This window comes from Cottoperca gobio, chromosome 5 (assembly GCF_900634415.1).
Source record: "Cottoperca gobio chromosome 5, fCotGob3.1, whole genome shotgun sequence".
Taxonomy (NCBI): Eukaryota; Metazoa; Chordata; class Actinopteri; order Perciformes; family Bovichtidae; genus Cottoperca; species Cottoperca gobio.
The window spans coordinates 18,492,306-18,515,655 of record NC_041359.1 but is presented as its reverse complement, the minus strand read 5'-3'; the positions used below and the strand labels follow the sequence as shown (position 1 = coordinate 18,515,655).

General features: G+C 39.0%; 1 protein-coding gene across 1 annotated transcript; it reads left to right on the top strand.

Annotated features, from left to right (window-relative positions):
- Positions 1-368: 368 nt before the first annotated feature.
- On the top strand, positions 369-22,680 carry erbb3a (erb-b2 receptor tyrosine kinase 3a). Its single transcript, XM_029431476.1, is given in 30 exon segments — positions 369-444; positions 6,477-6,634; positions 7,605-7,791; positions 8,692-8,817; positions 9,329-9,394; positions 9,693-9,811; positions 10,600-10,741; positions 11,210-11,323; positions 12,749-12,866; positions 13,001-13,074; positions 13,212-13,302; positions 13,476-13,493; positions 14,047-14,264; positions 14,786-14,918; positions 15,081-15,174; positions 16,077-16,231; positions 16,318-16,368; positions 16,471-16,612; positions 16,896-17,015; positions 17,112-17,210; positions 17,847-18,032; positions 18,147-18,194; positions 18,196-18,303; positions 18,477-18,552; positions 18,809-18,955; positions 19,918-20,015; positions 20,133-20,330; positions 20,432-20,500; positions 20,885-21,146; positions 21,503-22,680. Coding segments are annotated over 30 exon segments (4,305 nt in total). The 3' UTR covers positions 22,315-22,680.
- The last annotated feature ends 670 nt before the right edge of the window (positions 22,681-23,350 follow it).

The window sequence follows — 23,350 nt, the reverse complement described above, 5'->3', positions numbered from 1 at the left end:
AACAGACGCTCCCGCCGCTGATTGGCTGCGCGCTGCGCTCCAATCACTGGGCTGTAGTGATTCCTCTCACACGGGCCGGAGCAGGCGGCTTGTAGAGTTACAGCTCAGTTTCATGTCAAACAGACAAAACACAAACAGGTTTTCACTACCGTGTAGATTTACTTCTGAACACTAAAAGAAAGCGACGGAAAGGAATAAGAAAGTTCATCTGGATTAATCAACAACCTACTGCTTCTAAATGGACTCTCGCGGATTGAAACGATCGGGGACGATTTTTGACAAGAAAAAATCATCTCCTCATTAATGCTCTGATTATGTTTGTTTAAAACGTCACCAGCTTGGACATTTGAGTGAGGATGACCTCCCTCATGAGGAAGCTGCAGCAGGTGCTGTGCGTCCTGCTGTTGTGTGTTCTCCAACTCTGCAGCGCTCAGACACAAGGAGGTGGGCTCACACACACACACACACACACACACACACACACAATCAGATCTTTTCTGTCCATAATCATACCGTTTTATACTGAAGTATCTCAGAATGTATATACAAATCCCTCTGAGTACCTGGGTCAGAGCTGTTTACTACTCTGGTTGCTCTGAAAACACCTGTCCTTCCTCACCAACCGCGGACACGAGAACCTGTTCCGCAAACGTAAAACTTGTTTGCTGTGAGTCACCTGCACCTCTCCCATGACTCTGTGTGTGCTTTGTAGTGTTTGTCTCAATTGTTTTAAAGCTTTGCGATGGAGGAGCACAACCTTACACCGCCTGTTGACTGACAACCACAGTCAGTCCGAAATATCTTTCTTTAAATGGAAACACTTTACCTCTGATGTCTAAATCTCCATTTTCTCAGTATAGTCAGTGGTGGGAGAAGTATTCAGATTTATTTGCTAAGTGAAAGTAGCAATACCACAATGTAGGTCCTGCTTTAAGTAGTAAACGTGCTTAAGTATTAGGAACCAAACACTTATTTAGGAGTGCAAAGCAGTAAATACTCACAATTGATAAGCTGCAACTTGATATTGTTTTGTATTTTGTTTGGTACTTTGTTTTGTAGTGAAGAGTGTAAAAAGTGCAATACTTCCCTCTGAAATAGAGTAAAGTAGTAGCATATGATTGAAATCCTTAAGTAGCCAACATTGAAATTGTACTCAAATGCAGCACTCAGGTAGATGTTACTTTCCACCACTGAGGGCAGAGAGAGGTGTTGTGATTTGAATCCCAGTAAGACTTGTGTGCACATGAGATCATCAATCTTTAGGCAGCTGATGCTCCGGTGACAGAGCCTCTGGCACCTGAACTAAGCGCTAACACCACAAAAACCCTGTGAAAAAGTGCAGTTTGATCACATGATAAGAAACATTTCATTGTTTGGAACAGATTCTGCCATACAACTAATGCAGTAAATATGTTCTTGAATCCAAAACAAAGTACAAAATATAAACCATGTTAGCTTGGTGTGTACTTGATGCTTTATTACATTGAAGAGGAGCATTGATGCAAAACGTGGGATTGAAACATTCGTTTGTTCAGAGTTACTGGTGAAGAAATAAACTAAAGATGTTTTTCTCTCATCCGTCCTGCTCTTTTAACAAGTTGTTGAACAGGATTGTGTTGTGCAGTAACCAGGCAGTTATGAAAGAGGATGCTGTTGTTATGTTGGTGTAGGAAGGTGGACCTGCACGCCAACCTGTCTATGAACATATGACTGGCCAGCCATAATAGAATGACTTACTGTATGTTAACATAGTTTTGTGGTTAAACTTCAAAGCCAGTTGTCATTTTAGGTCCTTACTGCACTTTTCTGCAAGAAGCATTGGTTTGATTATTAAGAAAATTGTTTTACATATGAAACACAAGTGGGACACACATTACATAAACATGTTCACTCTGTGAATAAACAACATTTGCAATACTTTCATTTTCAAATACAGTTGTTTGCCAACAGCTAGAGAATTTCTATTCCACAAATTTCATAATGACATAATAGTTCATATGTCATCAACTCAAATTTGATTTAACATCTTTCAAGAAAACAACAATAAGTGTTGCCTATTTGATTTACTTCTGTACTTTTGCAGATGTGACATCCAAATAACAGATGCGTCAAAATCAAATATGCTGCCACTGCTGTTGCCAAAGTATGAGGTTAAGCAATTCTCAGCGTCAGCCTCAGTCTGTTCACTGAAGTTTGAGCAGTGTGCACATTAGGAGTACAGAAAATAAATCTTCCAGTACATTTTCACACAACCTCTGATTGTGAACCAGTGAATGCACCGCAAAATGAAATAGTTCATGTGCTCAGGTGTCTGTCTTTGTGTTTGCGAGCGTGCGTGTATGAGTGTGTGCACGCTCACTTGTGAGGTATGCAGTAATCTCTGACACAGCCTGTGCCAAGTTTCTGTTTACCGCAGTCATCGTCTCAACTGCTTTATTAAGCTTGTTTATCCCCTCCTCCCTCCTTTTCTTTCCTTTCTCTCCCATCTTTTTGAAACTCTGGTAGCAGAACAGCTGAACCTGATCTGTGTTAAGTTTTCGTCATGTGTTACGTTTACTTTAGTGCCGAAGACAATGAGATCATTTTTGCTTTGAGTTCATGTGCTGTATATGATGGTAAGTGATGGAATAAGTAGGAAGGCAGACATGCTGCAGTGTCCGTAAAGACTGAGGAGACACACAGAGTAAAGTGTCAGTGCAGAGGCTCGGACGCACATCTTGATTCACTACGACACTTGTTTCGTAGTCTTTCAAAATAGGGCCATTGTGTGCATGTGTGTGTGTATTGACTCAAAACCCTTCACCCATTCCCTTTTTTTCTCCAACACTCCAAATCTGCCAACGCTGAAAGTCCTCCTTTGACAGAAAAAACCCACTCACCCTGTTGAGATGTTCATCTTCCACAGCTGCAGCTTGTGCATTGTCTGTATGGCTGACATTCCATTCTGTCACACACATGTGTGCACACCGGTTTGTCTGCTCTAGTGTGGGTTGTGCTTGAACTGCATGCATACTGTACATACTGTGGCGTGTGGATGGTTCTTGAACATACGTGCACAGATGTTCCAGAGTATTTCGCAACAGGCAATTCAAACGGTGTATAGTCAACAAGTCTTCCACAGATAGATTAACTAAGGTGGGGTAGATAAAGAGCTTCACCCTTGAGCAGCTCATAAACTGACATCATTTCAACTGAATGGCATTTAATGAGCAAAAGGTTTCTGAAAGCATATTAGTCATTGCAACTCAATGTGATAAGTCTGAGATGTCCCGTGCTACAGCATAAATAGTTGAAGAAGTGCTGCAGTGGATTTCCCTTGCATTAAGTTGATTGACTTGCAAGAAAGATTTAAAAGCTAAGGTCAAAACGGATATAGCAGAGACCAACCATTCCCCATAAAGTATTTCACAATGCTGCGTTTATGTTATATTGTAAAGACCATTATTATGAGTCATTTCTGACATCTCCCATCAGTGGGAAGAACAAATAATTGAACAAACTGGTGTAAAATATCTGCAAAGCCACCATTGCTGGCATTTGCATCTAAATAATACATTAAGGTGAGATACAGCCATAAACATCTTGTTTTATGCACAATCTTGAGAGTTCAGACTCCATGACCCCAGTTTGAAACACTTTATTTGAAAGATATTCAGTCTCCTTCAATCCAGATTACCCTATGAGTTAGCCTTATTTTCTAAGACGTTAAAAATCTCCCTACTTATATAGACTGAGTAGTACTCATCTAAACTGATCGTAGTGTGTAAAATCACTGGAGATCCTCCTTTTAAAGGGTCAGTTCACCAAAATACCAACAAAAACATTTCTTCCACTTCCCACTCGCCACACTGACACAAAACGTAGACATGTTATTGAGATATCTACCTCTGAGCCTCCTGCCTCCACTCATATAACACTGAATGTGAATTGTGTTTGTGTTACTCAACAAATTGAAAAATGATATTTAAAGAACAATGTTCTGGTTATTCATAATCCACAGACGTCACCATTATGAGTAAGATATTATTTCTGGAAAGAAAGCCACGAGTAGAATAAACAAAATTCCATTCACCTTCAGACTTTCCAAGTTAAATAAAACCTAAACTATCTGCATGTCTAAACACCTGGCAGGGAAATATGTGTGTGTTGTTTTGTGATTTGAGTGAACCGATCCTTTAATATATGTTGGTACAATGCCAGTTCCTGTAAACTCGATGCTCAGAAATACAATAAAGGGACTCTTATCAGGACTTTATGGACATAGGACACACTCGCTGCACCTTGTCTCTCTCTTGCACACGCGCACACACGCATGCACACACGCTCACACACACACACACACACACACACACACACACACACACACACACACACACACACTGTTCTTTGACTCCCCTGCAGTGCCCTGTGAGTTTAATAATTGTTAGCCTTTTTATGCCCTCGTTGATCCTGTTATTCTACTCTACTGGGCTGTTTTTGACTCTGATGTCGGTAGAAGGAATGTGTTTTGATGGTATTGATTATACTTCCTGCGTTTGACCTTTATGTAAGTGTGATTTAACAAAAAACATTCCTCAGATCCTTACTGACAAAATCAACAAGTCAACAAAAAGTGACCGATTTATGTTATACTTAGACTGAGGTTAAAGGGTCACTTCAGCTAAAAACAAAACAAAACTAGAGACCATCTTGCGATATGATCGCAGCAGCTGCGACGTAGGGCCGCCCATAGCCACTTCTCAACTTTCCACTCCCTACTTCCGCTGCCTTTGCTCGGACCACAGCCATCTTCAAACTCAGCCTTCATATTAATCTCAACTACACACCTGTAAAGTTTTGCAAAAAAGTACACATTCAAACAGACAGACAGAAATATAAACACCTGGCAAATTACTCAAGACCTCCTCTGTGGTAGTTTGTGTTGCGGTAAGTCTCTCCAGGAGCACATTTTGCTATGATGACACACACAGACTCACAAGCTGAAAACAATACCAGCGTCGCTGTCACAGCTGCAAATAACTACTATTGCCTAAAAAACACCCAGTCTTAATTACTCTGGATAATACACACACCTCTATGTACACTTATTATTGGAACCATGGACCTACTGTATAAAGAAAACACAGTCCCTAAATGAAAACTGTTGACACTCTGAGGATTATCCAGAACCAAGATGTCACCAGAAACAAATAATTAAAAAGACAAAACTATTCAATCTTGCCCCAAACTGCACTGTTGGACTGTTACTTGAAATATCATTGTATGCTGAAGCCTTAATATTTCCTTCAATTAGAACAGAGGGGCCCAGACCATTGAAAAACAACCCCAGACCAAAAGTATGCAGACATATTGTGTTTTCAAATTACATAAATACGTGTTTGTATTGACATTGAGCTCAACAGTCATGTCTAATTCTCCGTCCTTCCCTTTTCTCTCTGCTGCTTCTCTCCTGTCTGACATTTGAATAGCAAAGCAGCCTTCATGTGATGCTGAATGGCTGAACTCCCACAGATCGTAAACAAGGCCTTGTATGTTTGCCTCAGAGAAGGACACACTCTGTGCACAATCCTCAGCTTGTTTACACTGTTACAGTACATTCATTGATATTGTGCATGAACACAGTGGTATAAAACAGTCTTTATAAGGGCTTTATCTGTTCCCTGATTTAACTAAATATGCATAGTTTTTTATCAAAATCAGCTTTAATGGCCAAGTAAGTGTGCACATATATGAAGAATTTGACTGCGGTATTTTGTTGTACTCACAAGGACAATAAAGCCGAACAAAGGTAAACATAAACATATGACTACTATGTACAGATACAAATATATATATATATATATATATATATATAAAAAAATATATAAAAAACAACAATTTAATTGTAAACAGTAATACAGTACTGCAAAGTGTATTGATTTTCTGTCGGATTCTTGCCTGAGTTTGATTTTTTGGATCCAGCACCTGCTCATCTTCTATACCTCTTCCTTGGAATTGGGCAATTGTTTTTTTACTGATAATACTTTGAAATTGTCTGTAAAATGAAGTCAGTGAAATAATGTTTGTTTAAGGATTAAGCCATTAAAAGAACAACTGTCCTTATCCAGACATGAAGCGAGCCACACAACACACTGTGTTGCACACTTGTTCCAAGGCTGCATTTTTAGTTTTCACAAATGTCAGTGAGATTTTGAACAAGGTTTCTTCTACTGCTGGACCAGAACCCAGAACCTGAGTGAGTGAGTATTTACATCAGCAGCACCGTGTGTTTGGGATCAACTTAAAACATCTTGGACAGCAGTGGAGGAATACATTCTTTGGAAACACAGACAACACTTGTAAAAAGGATCAATTCATTCTTGGTTTTGGTCTTTTCATGGGATTTATTATTAAATATCACTAGATTTATCCTTGAAATCTGTGTATCTAATCTAAACATATAGATATTAACAAGAGTTGATTCTTCACTTTTACAGTGGTCGTTTGTTCCGGCACCCAAAATGCTCTGAGCACGACGGGAAATTCAGAGATCCAGTACAGCCTGATGAAGGACCTTTACAACAACTGTGAGATTGTGATGGGCAACCTTGAGATTACCATGATGGAGCACACCAGAGACTTCTCCTTCCTGAAGGTGAGGCTTGAACCAGTGGTAGAGCGAGTAATGAGCTTGGGCTGATTTATAAGTTGTTGTTTTTTAACAGATGCAAAAGAACAAACAACAACAATATATCCGGAACATATCTCAGCCATCGGTCGCCCCGTTCTTTAAATATTGGCATTGGCCATTGAAAAAAAGCTATTTCGTCAACCAGCCTTTAAACACATGGAGGCATTACAACAGGTCTAGAGAGAGAATACTTTCACAGCACTGCAGCATATGTGTCACTGAGAAAACCTGCATGGTAACCAGTCTAGACAAGGATATGGATTAACCTGATGCCAAAAAGACAATCCCACATCTGAGCTGTTTATCTCCGTCTATAGTGGATGATGTCTCTGTCTCAAATGCACAAAGAGCTCATTTATGTCCCCCTCCAAATCCATGGTGACTAACAACACAAGCCAAACACAACTCTGCTGCCAGGTTGTGACTCTGATAACAATTACTGTGACAAACAAAATCAGTGGAAAGTCCGTAGGTGTTTCTGAACACCTGTATTTTCTAGTATATTATGTATTATTTCCGCATTAAAATGTCTAAAAACAACTGAACCTATGTAATATATTTTGTTGAGTGTTTTTGTACTTACATTATTCCAAATGTTTCCAACAAATCTGTCACTTTAATCAAGACAACGGTTTCATTTGGTCGTCTTCAATGGCGACGTGTCCCCTGTGTATGCGTCAGTGTTGTGGTTGTCTGCCAGAAGTTGTCATAAATTGACTTTTTATCCAGATTGAAGCCACTGTTTTACGATACAGGTTTTATATCTTGGTCATTTTTAATATATATTTTAACAGGATGAAGGATTTTAGTCATTGGACGTCATCATACAGATATCTGTGTCTGTGTGAGAGGAAACTCCATCTTTTGTTTTTGTTCAGAAAATACATATTGTGCGTTTAATTTCTCTTTCTTGTTATTTTTTCTAATCTTACAGTCTATCAGGGAGGTGACAGGCTACATCCTGTTCGCCATCAACGAGTTCAGCCGCCTGCCTCTGGACCAACTGCGAGTGATCAGAGGCAACACGCTGTATGAGGACCAGTACGCTTTGGCTGTGATGGTCAACTACCAGAAGGAAGGGCAGCACGGCCTGCAAGAACTGGGCCTGACACACCTCACAGGTACACAGGAAGTCACTTAGTTAATGTGTTGAGGTGTGGGAGGCTGGGGTGGAGCAGATAAGGATGTACTTCATGTGTGGAACCACCTGTGTGTTTAAGTGTAGTGTAACATTTCTTACTGATGTTTAAGGGTAAGTTCAAACTAATAATAAAACTTCTAAAATCACTATTACCTCTAGTGGTATCCGGCCATGCAGACACGTTTTGTTTATGAGCTCAGGTTTGGAAACATTAGTCTTTGAGATTTCTGCCACCACCCCAATGAATTAAAGGAGAATGGGATTTTGTTTTGGGAGCTCAAAGATTAAAAAATAAAATCAGAAACCTTGAAACTACTAAAGAAGAAATATTTTTCAATATTATCTCGATATCTATAGAACATTTGGGAATAAAATAAGAAAATGCTATCAGTGAAATTCATCTTTAACTTTGTTTATTGTGCGTTTTGTCTCTTTTTAGGCAAATGATTTGCACCTGAGTGTAGGGAGGCGGAGAGAGATTCTATAACCATGACTGTACAAAAGCGTATATTTAATATTCTTTATTATCCTGACGCATAAAACCAAAAGGTCAACATAGTAGGAAGTGGATAAATGTGTTAGTGTGCTTAAGTGCGGGAGGCTGGAGTGGAGCAGATAAGGAGGTGACACTTGTTGGCTGTTGGAGCTCTCACACCCACACAGTGCAGCCACACCTTCAGAGGGCCAGTCGGCGACGAGCAGCGGTGTGTGTAGCCGCAGAGTTGTGAAGTCCTGGAATGTCTCAACTGCCAGTGTAACATGAGCTCCAGCACATCACTATCAGTGTGTATGAACTGTAGTAAAGGATTAGTCATGGGCTCGTTCGGGCTTGCTTTGCGAATTGTCTTATTCCATTTAAATGTTTGTGTGCCGCCCACAGAGATACTGCAGGGAGGAGTCAAAATCATCCAGAATAAGTACCTGAGTTACGCCCCGCTGGTGAACTGGCAGGACATATTGAAGGATGGGACAGCTCATATTATGATCCAGGGCAATGGTCCTGAAAGTGAGTGGAAAGGGTGATAATTACACATACGAGCATCAATTACCTTCCATTTTAATGTCACAGTTTTGCTTTGGTCTCTTGAACATGTTGAATGCATCCACTGCAAAATCAGAGCCACTCATCACTGATGAATAGATATAAATAATATGTGAAATAAATATTATGGAAAGGTTTGTCATTTACCCTCAAAGTCCTAAAAGATAGATTTATTTTTATTTTTAGGAAGGTCAGACTTTAGCTGACTTGATAGAATAAATGAGTACGAATATCATATGATTTATATTATTTTATTTTGTTTTTATTTTTGTAATGTCTAAGGTGCAAGCTTCTCATGTTCAATTGTAAATAATAAAAGCTTGATGAGCCAGACTGTAAAATGGTTATCAAACGCACTGCAATTACACGATGATTTGTGATTCTATTTGCAGTAATATTTATACAATTTCAAATAATGCATGTGTCAAATGCTTTCAAAAATAAAGCATCTGCTGATAATACGTTTTTATTTTAGAGCCTTGTAACGAAGCGTGTGGAGACCTTCCATGTTGGGATTCAGGAAATGACACGTGCCAGATCCGTGAGTGACGTCCTTTGTTTCTCACGCATCAACTCTGTGGTGTACTGTTCTGTAGTGCTGTGGTTCCTCAAAGACCAACCTGACATGTAATGGATCCAAAATACACATTTAGCTTTTACTAAATGTGTCTATTTGTGTCTGTAGCTTTCTCCTATATTCTGAGCTAGATGGCACGTGTATTAACGTTGTATGACTGGACACGTGGGGTAAAATCACTATGAAGCGGTGACTGAAAGTGTAAAACAATGTGGAACCACTGCTGCAATAGATTAACAAATGAACGTACTCTCTCTTTCAGTGACAAAGACTGTGTGCGCCGCTCAGTGCAACGGCCGATGCCTCGGTAGAAACCCGAGCGACTGTTGTCACATTGAGTGTGCCGGAGGCTGCACTGGATCTCTGGATACAAACTGCTTTGTGAGCCTGCTGCTCCAATAGACTTTCAACACAGAAGACATTTTGACATGTTACAGAAGGAAAAGCACAGGTGTTAATAATACAAGGAATGATAGTTCCATGTAGCTGCTTCAGTTTCAGTGTCCTGTGCAAACTGGAAAGAAACAGAGGCATTGTTAATGTTGTTAGACACACCTGTGCTTTTAGGACATGTGTACATTTTAGGACGTCATCTTGTGATTTGGGAAACAGTGATCGACGTTTTTCACAAATTCCTGACATTTTATACATAAAACAAAGTTATCGACAGTGTTGGGGAAGCATAGCTTTGCAAGTTACCAAATACCCGACAGAAAGGTTACGTTAGTTAGGGATGAATCTAGTTTGGTTAAGTAAAGCTATTTAGAAAAAAACAGTTTTGTACTACATTACTATATTGTACAAAAATGATCAAATTGTCGATGTACGATGTACAACAAAATATAATATAAACAATTTACATGCCAGCAAAAAATGTCAATTTCATTGATTCACTATGCAAATAGGAATGTAGTTGAACTACCAGCAATCTACTGCACAATGTAGTTAAATTACTAGTTCAACTACATGTACTTTACTGATCCCCAACACTGATTATCGATTAATCGAGAAAACAATCCACACGTTAATCGACAGTGAGAATAATCATTAGTTGCAGCCCTACTATGACAAGTCAAGATGTCTGCTGTGAAAAAGGCTCATCACAGACATAAACACATAACATATAAGCTGTGTTGCTGACTTTGCTGTCTGTATGTGACTTTTTACAGGCTTGCAGGAACTTCAACAACTCGGGCGCCTGTGTGCCTCTCTGTCCCCAGACCCTCATCTACAACAAGCACACATTCAAACTGGAGCCCAACCCCAATGCCAAGTATCAGTATGGCTCCATCTGTGTGGCCCAGTGCCCCCGTGAGTCCCCACACACGCTGCCTTACATGTTCACACAGACTCACAGGTTAAACAGGTTCTCCCCAATGCAGTTTTTATGTTTTTTGCAAGATTTTGTTCAGCATTTAAAAAGATTTTCATAAAGACACAGTTGCTACACTGTCGTGAAAATACTAACCAGAATGATTTAAAGGGTTGTATGAAAATGTAAAAAGAAAGAATAATCAGACTTCCTGACTTGGCAGGTTTCCTTAGTTATTGTGAATTATTATTGTAAGTATCTATTGTAAGTAACCGTAGTTGACAGATCATCTATTTCGATTGTTTATTCATGTTTCGAGTAAGGGGATTCCTCTCTTATTGTGCACTACCATGAGTGGAACAATGAAACAAATAAAAAGGAAATACTATATGCATCTTATCCAGCTCATGTATATTTTTGTTTTAGTGTTGTTTCATTTGAGACATTTCTTTGCTTCTTTTTCACAGCTAACTTTGTGGTGGATGAAAGCTCATGTGTGAGCAGTTGCCCGTCTAATAAAATGGAGGTGGAGAAAAACGGAGTGAAACGATGTGAACCCTGTGGAGGCCTCTGTCCAAAAGGTTTTTAAGACAACTCAACAGCTGCTTCACAATTAATTGAAGAGAAATGTTGTATGCAACAGAGAGACAAGCTAAGATAACAGTGTCCCACTCTGGTCAGCTGTAACGCCCCATAGGCCAAATGATCACCTCCTAACTGTTCATACTTTTCATTGTTTTTATTGTATTTTTCTCTGTTTGTCACACATCTTAAATTTGGGGAATTTCAGACATTTCTAAATTGATGATACAAGCACACAATATTTGAAACTCATCTTATAGAATTGTGTTTGATGCTGAATGTCAAAAAAATCTATCTATCTATTTATCTATCTATCTATCTATCTATCTATCTATCTATCTATCTATCTATCTATCTATCTATCTATCTATCTATCTATCTATCTATCTATCTATCTATCTATCTATCTATCTATCTATCTATCTATCTATCTATCTTCTATCTATCTATCTCATCTATCTATCTATCTATCTATCTATCTATCTATCTATCTATCTATCTGATCTATCCTATCTATCTATCTATCTATCTAGCTATCTAATCTATCTATCTATCTATCTATCTATCTATCTATCTCTCTATCGCTCTATCTATCTATCTATCTATCTATCTATCTACTATCTATCTATCTCTCTATCTATCTATCTATCTAGCTATCTCCTATCTATCTATCTATCTCTCTATCTATCCTAGCTTATCTATCTATCTATCTAATCTATCTATCTCTTCATCTCGCTATCGATCTATCTATCTATCATATCTATCTATCTATCTATCTTATCTATCTATCTATCTATCTATCTATCTATCTATCTATCTATCTATCTATCTATCTATCTTATCTATCTATCTATCTATCTATCTATCTCTCTATCTATCTATCTATCTATCTATCTATCTATCTATCTCTCTATCTATCTATCTATCTCTCTATCTCATCTATCTATCTATCTATCTATCTATCTATCTATCTATCTATCGATCTATCTATCTATCTACTATCTATCTATCTATCTATCTATCTATCTATCTATCTCTCTATCTATCTATCTCTCTATCTATCTATCTATCTATCTATCTATCTATCTATCTATCTATCTATCTATCTATCTATCTATCTATCTATCTATCTCTCTATCTATCTCTCTATCTATCTATCTATCTATCTATCTATCTATCTATCTATCTATCTATCTATCTATCTATCTATCTATATCTGCAAAGTAACTATAGATGTCAAATAAATGTATTTGAGTAAAAAGTCTAATATCATCCAAATAGTTTCTTATACATTGTGGGGTAGGACTAGAATATAGTAGAATAAAATGGAACTTACAGAATTTGAGTAAATGTACTAATGACAATATAATAAATAAAATAAACTTCTAACTGACTTAATCTTTTCTTCTTCATCTTCCTCTCAGCTTGCCATGGCACAGGAAGTCCAACCAGACAGACTGTAGACGCTCTTAACATCGACAGTTTCATAAACTGCACTAAGATCCAGGGCAGCCTGCACTTCCTGGTGACTGGGATCATAGGGTAAACTTATACTAGTGGCCATTAGTTTTTATAAGATACTACAGCGCTCTTACTGTACTTACTTTAGTAGGTTAATACGTTTCTCATCTGTGCTTTGTGGATGCTTTTTTTTTTTTCATCATCTCTGTTCAAAGTGATAAGTACAACGATGTACCAGCCCTCGATCCAGAGAAACTGAAAATCTTCAACACTGTGAGGGAGATTACAGGTGTGTGTGTGTGTGTGTGTGTGTGTGTGTGTGTGTGTGTGTGTGTGTGTGTGTGTGTGTGTGTGTGTGTGTGTGTGTTTTTACATTATGTCACATCACAGCATCTGAAATTAGTAACACGATGTCTTTATTTTCAGATATCCTCAGTATTCAGTCGTGGCCTAAAAACTTGTCCGACCTGTCAGTCTTCTCCAACCTCCAAGCAATTCAGGGCAGAACGCTTTACAAGTGAGCAGTCGTTGTTCTTTTTCTTTCTTTGTTCTAACATTGTTTTTGTTTCACAAGTTGACTGAGGTCATGTTACTATGATGTTGTTGTGTCTTCCACTTCATTGCAGACTAAACCTTCACTAGCATGAATCTGATTGTTTTGTATCTCTTTGTACTTTTTACCCCGTGTAGAGGAGTGAGCTCTAAAAGGTATAGTAAATATTTCACATGCCCGTAGACGCCTTTTCAATCTGCATTTAAAATATTTAATGTTTTTCTTGGATTTTATTTTACTGTATTCTTCTTGCAGGTCATATTCAGTACTGGGATTGTGTGATTGAGTTGGTGGTGGGCTCAACTCCTTGTTCACGTGGTTTTCTCGCATGCTCTTTCTGATGAAAATCAACTGGTATTTGGATGGAAATCTTTGAATCTGCTGGTTTTATTTAATGGAAGCAAAGAAAGGCCATACAAATGTCAACCTTGTAAACTACCGAACTCCTTATTGATAAGTTTAATCACTTCTTGTGTAATGTCGAAACTTTAAATAAGAGTTTATATTGTGGCATTGAAATATTTCACATTGAAAATAGAGCTGTCACAATATCAGATTTCAACTATCACGTCTAAAAGACTTCACAATATCGATATTATCGCAATATCGATAGAAAAAGGATTATCTTTGCTTCCATAGTATTTGAAAAACAATCCCGATAATGGCATGTATTATTATTTCTTACACAACATTAATTCACTATTTCAGGGGCTACTCTCTTCTGGTGATGAAGATCCAGTCTTTGACCTCGCTGGGATTACGCTCGCTGCGAATAATAAACGATGGCGGAGTGTACATCACAGGAAACAAGAAGCTCTGCTACCATAACACGGTTAACTGGACGCGTATCTTGACCAGCGGCTCTCGTCCACAGCGACGCCAGAAACACATCGACGTCAAGGAGAACAGATCAAGTAATCAGTGTGGTGAGTGAAGATGGATCTTTAATCAGTAATTAAAATAATTAACATATTACTCTTTGCAAAATAAAATTCACAATAAAAAGACAATAACAACCAAGGGATGATAATTGAGCTACTAGTTTTGTCCACATTAATTTAACCCTAATTCAGGCTTATTAATTGTAATGAACAGTAATTTTCTAGTGCTGGATGCTTGGAGATTTGTCTGTATAATGGTTAGTATGACAGCGACTGTGTAATAATGTTGCGTGTAAATGAATGTTTTTAGAGTCTGTTGAGTGTTCTGTGTGCACCTGACCAGGTGGAAATTAGCTAATAGTTAAATGTTGCATGAATCATCTTTTCTCTTTTTGAGATTAATGTTTTTTTATGCATGACCCTTGATTAATAAAGACTAACAATAATTAAACATAGACACTAACAAAAGTTACATTTACAAAGTCACATTTTCAACTGATTTGAAAGTTCAAACCTTTGTCAGTGTTATTGATGATACAATCATTTGTGTTGTGTTGTGTGTGTAGTTAATGAGGGCCATGTGTGCGACCCCCTGTGCTCCTCTAATGGCTGCTGGGCCCCGGGGCCAAACCAGTGTCTGTCCTGTAAGAAATACAGCCGGGGAGGAACGTGCGTGCCAGACTGCATGTTCTTAACTGGGTGAGTCTTTAAAAAGAATCTATTAATATGATTAATAAAAGCCTCAGTGTTTGTCTTAATGTGAGTAATGTTTGCTGTGGCGGAGCTGTCCCTGTTGTTTCAATCTTATCTGCAGGCTGTTGAAAGATTATGAAAGTGATTAACTTTTCGCTCTGAATGCAGGAAGAGGAGGGAGTTTGCTACTCAATCAGGGGAGTGTATGCCCTGCCACCCTGAGTGTAAGGTCCAGGAGGGGAAGCAGACCTGCACTGGCCCGGTATGAGTTTCTCTGTTCAGTGACTAACCGAGGCCAAACAACAGGCTGAATAGCTGCGCTGCTTTCAAATGTGCTGTAATAACTTTGTGTTGCTGCCATCTAGTGACATAATTATACTCCATATTGCCGCTGACTTGCTTTAGGACTGCAATTACAACAACAACTACAACTAACGATTGTTTTCATGATCGGTTAATCAGCTGATCTTTTTCTCTCATAATCATTTGGTCTATAAAATGTAGGAAAATAATGAAAACTTTTCTTTTTATATAAAACACAAAAGCAGTAAATCTTTATATTTAAGAGGCTCAAAACAGCATTTTCACATGAAAAATTACTTTAATGATTGATTGAATCATTTATCCAAATAGTCAGTGGTGGACAGAGTAGTCGTATCTTTTACTTAAGTAAAAGCAGTAATATCAAGTAACAAGTAAAGGTACTGCATTCAAAATCTTACTCTAGTAAAAGTATAAAAGCATAACAATGAACTTAAAGTGAACATACTCATTCTGCACAATTATGAATAATAATCCATATTATGTTATTGAATTATAATTATTGATGCATTAATGGCCTACCACTACAAAGGGATCAATAAAGTTTATCTTAATCTATAATAATACACAATGAATTATTTGTTGATTATAAATTGTTTTATTGATCGGAATCTTACTTTCTCAAAGTAACTAAAGCTGTCAGATAAATAGAGAAAAAGTACAATATTATCCTTTGAATTGTAGTAGAAGTATAAAGTACAGAGAAATGGAAACACTCAAGTATCTCAAAATGTACTCGAGTAAATGTGCTTAGTTACTGTCACTGACACTAGTCGTAGATCATTTTTCTTAAGCTTTACTTTGCTTTCATCGGTCAATTAAACTGTCCCTCCGTCTTTTAAGGGAGCAGATCAGTGTGTAGCTTGTGCCAGCCTCAAGGACGGCCCACACTGTGTCTCCTCCTGTCCTGAGGGCGTGATGGGAGGAGAGGAAGTCATCTTTAAGTACCCCACTAATCAAGGCCGCTGTGAACCGTGCCACATCAACTGCACCAAAGGGTAAGACATGAGTAGCGCTCTCTCTCTCTCTGTATTCACACATAGGTTCTTTGTGTTTATTTCAAGATGACCTCTTTTCCGTTTAGGTGCTACGGCTCAGGAATTGGAGAATGTGGGTCATACCGGTACATTTCTGGGTAAGTCGCTCCTCTCTGTCTGACATATTTTAAAATAGTTTAGACATTTTGATTCCTTATCAAGTCATGTGTCATCTTCTTCTTCCTTTCATCCATCATCAGACAAGCGACCACAGGCATCGTGCTGGGAGTGATTGCCCTTCTCTTCGCTTCATTCTCTGTTTTCGTGCTAACTGTTCTGTACCGCCGAGGTCTCGCCATTCGTCGCAAGCGAGCCATGAGGAGATACATGGAGAGTGGAGAGGTCAGTCAGAGTCTGAGGTCTTCACGATGCTGTAAGGCTTCAGTTAAAGTTTGTTTTTAGTCGTGATCTTTTGTTTCAAATAGTTTTATTGAAAGCGTTTGTGCAACAAGCGTGACCTTCATATGGAATAGGGAACTGCTTTAATTATTATACGATTTCCAAAGAATTACGTATAATAAAAAGCAAGGGAAAAAGAAAAAGAAAGAGGAGGGATAAACCACTTGAGGGACTTCAAGTGAAGCTTTTTTTTGCAGAGTTTGAGTATACGTGTTTTTTCCCACAGAGTTTTGAGCCTCTGGATCCGGGAGAGAAAGGGGCTAAAGTCCACTCTCGGATCCTGAAGCCCACAGAGCTGCGTAAGATCAAGCTGCTGGGTAACGGAGTGTTTGGATCGGTCCATAAGGTAATGGTGATTGTGGCAGTTTTATATACAATCCTCCTCTTGATTTTAATTCAACAAATGATGAACCCATCTCTTTTTCTTTTGTTTACATCACAGGGCATTTGGATCCCGGAGGGTGATACAGTGAAGCTTCCTGTGGCCATAAAGACGATTCACGATCGCAACGGTCGACAGACTTTCTATGAGCTGACAGATGTAAGAAAATATGACTTAAAGGAACACATCTCGTGTGTATAAAATACTTACCGATGGTAGGCTTGAAAGGCGGCTCTGAAAGGTTTATAGCTTGTTACTTTGCAGATTCAATTTGGGTTCAGAAATTCCCAGAGTTATGCAAAATATTTAAAATAAATCATATCATATCATAACACTTCATAATTGCTGCTCACTCACTAATGTTTTAGATTTAATGATATTTTGTAAAGCAAACAATGACCACTCGTAGTGACTTATAACCAGTTTGTAATATATTATATCTGACTGTACCTCAGGAATTTCATTACTTTACTTAAAGCAACTTGTAATCACATTAAAATGTGCATTATAGCAGTGATTATAATGTGAATTATATGAAGTATTACAACTGGAAATTATGATACACTATGATCCTTGCAAGTAAAAAAAATCAGTGAGTGACTATTATGAAGTATGATGATAATTGATCTTTAAAGTCGTTTTATGTATGTTATTATGTTATCAAGTATTTTATGAGGATGTTTATAATGCAATATGGAAATGGGTGAAAATGTTAAGAAGTATTTTCAGTGGAGTATTTCTTTAAAACCTGAATTAAGGTTGACATTTAAAAAAATCTGTAAATGTTCCCTGCAGCACATGATGACCATCGGCAGCATGGACCACATAAACGTTGTCAGGACTCTGGGTATCTGTCCCGGCGCCAGCCTGCAGCTCGTCACCCAGCTCAGCGGTCAGGGCTCTCTACTGGAGCACGTCAGGAACAACAAGAACAAACTCAGCCCGCAGAGGCTGCTCAACTGGTGTGTTCAAATCGCAAAGGTAAAGGACCAAGCTTTTTGTTTGTTCATATGTGTTGGCTGTTTTTTAAACACCGTTTTGTCTATTCCACTGATATATAAAGCACTTTAAGGCATTGTTGTTTTCTCTCATTAGGGTATGTATTACCTGGAGGAGAACAGGTTGGTCCACAGGAACCTGGCCTGCTAGAAATGTGCTCCTGAAGAATAATTACACCGCCCAGATCTCAGACTACGGCATCGCAGACCTACTTTACTCTGATGACAAGAAGTACTTTTACAATGAGGTCAAGGTCCGTAGCCTGGCAGAAAAGATACGATACTCTACGATATGATCAAAGTTCATTAAGAGATCCTCTGACATGAATTTAATTTTGCACACTGCTCCTGTTTACTCACATTCTCTGAACACCTAATCTGTTGTTTTCACTTGTAATAAATAGACATTCTCTGTTTACGTCTTTAGACACCAATAAAATGGATGGCCTTAGAGAGCATCTTGTTTCGCAAATACACACATCAGAGCGATGTCTGGAGTTACGGTGAGTTTTCAACCACTTTACAAATCCCAGTTTGAGTAATATTGAGAATATATCTATATATTTATAAAAACTAAATCAGTCACCTTGTATTCACTTATTATTAGTTTTATTATATCTTGTTCTAATAGTTTGCCATCACTATTATGAAGTCCTATTATTTTCTGTATTTTAATCTTGTGTTCTCTATAACATTGTGTTATATTTGTGTAATTGTGCGAATAGACTTAAACTTAAATAAACTTAAACCTTCATTTAGGTGTGACAGTGTGGGAGATGATGTCCAACGGGGTAGAGCCGTACACTACAATGCGTCCACAGGACGTTCCTGATCTGCTGGAAAAGGGCGAGCGTCTGTCCCAGCCTCAAATTTGCACCATTGATGTCTACATGGTTATGGTCAAGTGTGAGTGTCTGTCTTCTTCTATCCTTTTACATCTGGTCTGATCTACAAAATTACAGCAGCAATAAAAAATATATTCTTTTTAGCCATGCTAGCAGCAGGCTCTAGGGGTGGCATTGGTGGTCTATTGGTCAGTCCACCACTTTGATTCAGACTGAAATATCTCCACAACTATTCAATGGATTCAGAACGCTATGATATTTTGTACATTCCTGGTTCCCAGAGGATGAATCATAATGACATTAGTGGTTCCCTGACTTTTTCTCTTGACCCACAACGACGTTAATTTTTGCATTTTCTGAAATGTCCTAACAAAGGTTGTGAGTAGAGGGTTCTCCTAGATTTGCGAAAGAGTAAAAAACTCTTGTGAGACTGACAACCTTAACCCTTAACCCTTAAACATTCAAGATCAATTCCTGACCTTAACCATGTCGCAAGAAGTTTGCAAATTGATTACCATTGTTTACCATCTATACACAACCCTGATCAACTATGAGATGGCTTGCCATGCAGTTTGACCATTCATTGGAAACGTATGTCCCCCTCAGGATTAAAAGTGAAAAGCTTAAATGATCCTCTGACTTTTCATCCAGAGCTCTCATCAGGTCAAATTTTGGTTTGCTGAATAGTTTGGTTTCTGACCATATACCTGCAAAATTAATGAGTTTCAGTTTTGACTTTGTGTTTAGAGCTAAATATCAAATGTTAGGATGCTAACACGTTGCACTAAGATGGTGAACATGTTTAAAAATGATACCTGCTTAGCATCATGTCTTTGTGACTATGTTAGCATGGTGACATTAGCATTTGGCTCAAAGTACGGTCTCACAGAGCTACTAGCATGGCTGCAGACTCTAAGTTGTTCATATTTAACTGCATTAAAATTGGTTTCAGATGCTTTTTATTGTGCATTAGTTTCACAGAACTGAGTGTCAAACAATGTTTTTTATTTTTTTTATTTCCAGGTTGGATGATTGATGAGAATGTCCGTCCAACATTCAAAGAGCTGGCAAATGAATTTACCAGAATGGCCAGAGACCCGCCTCGCTACCTGGTGATCAAAGTAAGAAAAGCTGTTTGTGTCTCAGTAGCCACCCAATTTGTACAACAGTTCTGTTTCTGTTTCTGTTTTTTGTGAGACGTACAGTATGTTCGTTTACATCTCACCTCTTTCCACCAGGAGGATTGCAGCCAACAGGAGTCCGCCCTGGATGAACTCGCACAGCGGAGCGCAGACCTGGACGACTTGGACATGGATCTAGACATTGAGCTGGTGGACCAGGAGGAGGGGGCGGTGGTAGATGGTGTGACTCCAGTCCCCCACTACTTATCTGAGTCCAGGAGCCTCAGTCGCCTCCCCAGGATGGACACTCACAGAGTAAGAGACTCAACTTCCTGTTAATTTTATGGCAAGTGTATATCTGGAAGAGTCTTTTCTGTCTGCTCCTGGATCTAAATCTCCTGTCTGTTCTTGTAAAGGTGATTATTCCTTCATCCAGCGTGGCTGAATACCTGCCTATGACCCCAGGATTTGACAACCCAGGACAGGTAGCTAAAACTGCCTTTTGTGGTGTTTAAACACATTAAAATATCTAAAAACAATGTTATATATTTTGTTTTGATGTGTACTTATATTATCCCATCATTTTTCAACAATTTAGTAGTAATACAGTACTGCAGAGGGTGCTGGAATAAATATGGAATGATTAATGTAATGTTGTGTTACTATACCATTTCCTTAACATTTGACAATGCACAGTTAAAATAGCTGGGAGCTTTTAACCCACTTTGTAAATAAACTGTTTTGTATATACATGTGTCAATGTAACTATAACTCAGTATAATTAAGTGAAACTATTTAAAGATCAGATGAAGATCATCCTTTCCTACTCTTGCCATTTTACTAAAGTCTGTTTGTGTCGTCTTGTGTAGGCCATGTGGCAGTCACGCTCTCGACTAAACTCAGCCCGCACTGTGTCTGAGAGCTCGGAGGGCTGTGGCCCAACAGTGGAGCTGGAGATGAGTGAGGAATTTTCTCTGACAGGGAGCCTGAAGAGACGACGTCAACGTGAGGACAGCGCTTACATGTCGCAGAGGGACAGCTTGTCCGGCGGGCCACCAGAGACTCCATCACCAGAGATGGATGAAGAGGACCAGAACGGATACGTGCTTCCTGGAGAAAGCCCAGAGAGAGGTGATAGCATCATTTATAAATTGTTGTCTGTTGAAATCATATAGTCAACGATCTTCTCTGGATAATGGGTCTATATGTTCATCTGTATCAAACCATCATTTTATGGAATGAACTGTCGGGTGAATGAAGTGCTGCAGGGATGACATATTTGTTGTATTTAGCAGTTGGGATTTTTACATTAGATTTTGGATTTTTGCAGAAAATAATCTCTGTGGCAAACAAAGATTTATGAAACGTATGAAAACTCATTTCCAGGTTTTAGGACTCGGCAGTCTACATTTCATTTACAGTTCCTCCCTAACACATTGTTCTAATGCAAACCTCACTTAATCCATTTTTCTTTTTCTTTTTTTTAGATACCTTACTTTCCTCATCTCAAGCCGCTCCTGGCAGAATGGGCAAGTCTCATTCGTCGAGCTTCCTGGATGACCCAGATGAGGAGGAATATGAATATATGAACAAGCAGACCTGTGTAACAGCTGTGTCGCCCAGGCACAGCAGTCATTGGCTGAAGCCGAACAAGAAGCGCACCTCGTCCGTATCGTCACATGCGACAGCATGCTCAGGCGACACCACATCATCCGTGGAGGTCAGGGAAGCTCACACAAGGAGCAATCACAACTCTGATTCAGAGCAGCAGGGATCTGATGAAGTTGAATATGAATACATGGACATCAGGGGTGATGAAAAAGATGAAAGCCCTCCAGCGCCTGACCCTCCTCCTCTTCCTCCTCCTCCTCCTCCTGCGACTCCTCCTCCGACACCAGCAAGTACGGTCAGAGAGGTGGAGATTGCAGAGGAGGAAAATGAGGATGAATATGTGGAGGACAGTAACTATCATTACACAAACAGACAGCCAAAGCTGCGTCAAGCTCTTCAAGACAGGAAGGAGCTGAAGATAGAGGGAAGGGATGAGGGCGAGGCGTATGAGTATGAAGACATGGACTCCTTTGCTGCCCTGGTCCCTGGAGATGCAGTAGTGTACCACAACCTGCAGAGGGAGGGGGAGGGAGCAATAGGGGGCACAGAGGCACATCGATCAGGGTTTGAACCCAATGTGAAAGTGCAAGCTGGAGTTGGGGAACCTGCAGTTGCCGACAGATCTTTTGACAATCCAGACTACTGGCACAGCAGGATGTTTCTGAAGCCCAAAGCAGTGCCTACATGAAGAACCTTTTAAATCTCATTCCCTTTGAGACATACTCATGAAGGACCCAAAACAGGAAATACAATCAAAAGCCATTAATAATGTAGCCTATGACACAGTTTCAAAAACCCAACATGTGTGACTTTTTCACAGCTTTGCTGTTGGTATGTCTTTATTTCTCAGGCCTATGATTTGGGGGTGAGAACGCTAACAGAAATGAACAGATTACAAGCTATATTTTTCTGTTTACATTTTGAAATGAACAAAGCTTTTTATCGAGAACAAAAGTGTTAGTTTGGAGTTTGGAAATTTATGTTGTGAGACGTCTTTTAATGATGAAATATGAAATACATTTTCTATTCATTAAAAATATTTTGAATAACTATTCTGAAGCGTAAGCTTGTTATTTTTACTTACCTGTATAACATGAACATGTGTGCTATGAGTGAATTGCAGGTTATGGTATTGAGTTAATAAAGTTCTAATAACTTCTTCTAATATTGAACGGGTAAGTTAATTCTGGACCTCTTCAACAGTAAATTGATAGTAAATTTAGGGAGCAGTTGTTACTGGAGGGAGGATATGTCCATGTGTGCGGGGCCCGACATCGATGTTTTTTTATGCTATTTGTTTAAATGTACCTCGATAGTACAAGGTGCCACTGGTATGTTGAGAGGTTGTTTCTGTCTTTTCAGCTTAGTAATATCGGGTTTTTAAAAGATTGTAAGGGCGACTAGTGGCGGTTCAACTGAGGAGAGGTAAAATTTTAAAGTGCTATGATGCTCCAACCTTATCTGGCCCATTTTACCTGATGGCCCGTTTTAGCTGACTCCACCCGATATGTTTCTGCAGCCAGTGCCTCTCCATGCACCTCGGAGGTAGGTAAAGTTGCGCCAGAAACGCCCACTCTGCTTCTACACTGCATCCAGTATATTTAAGCAATAGCTCACGACAGGCCGTGATATATGGTCATTATATCACAGTTAAGGGGCGTGGTTCACCCGCGAAAAGTAACTACAATTCTACCCGTGATATACGCTCATTATACAACGGCTAA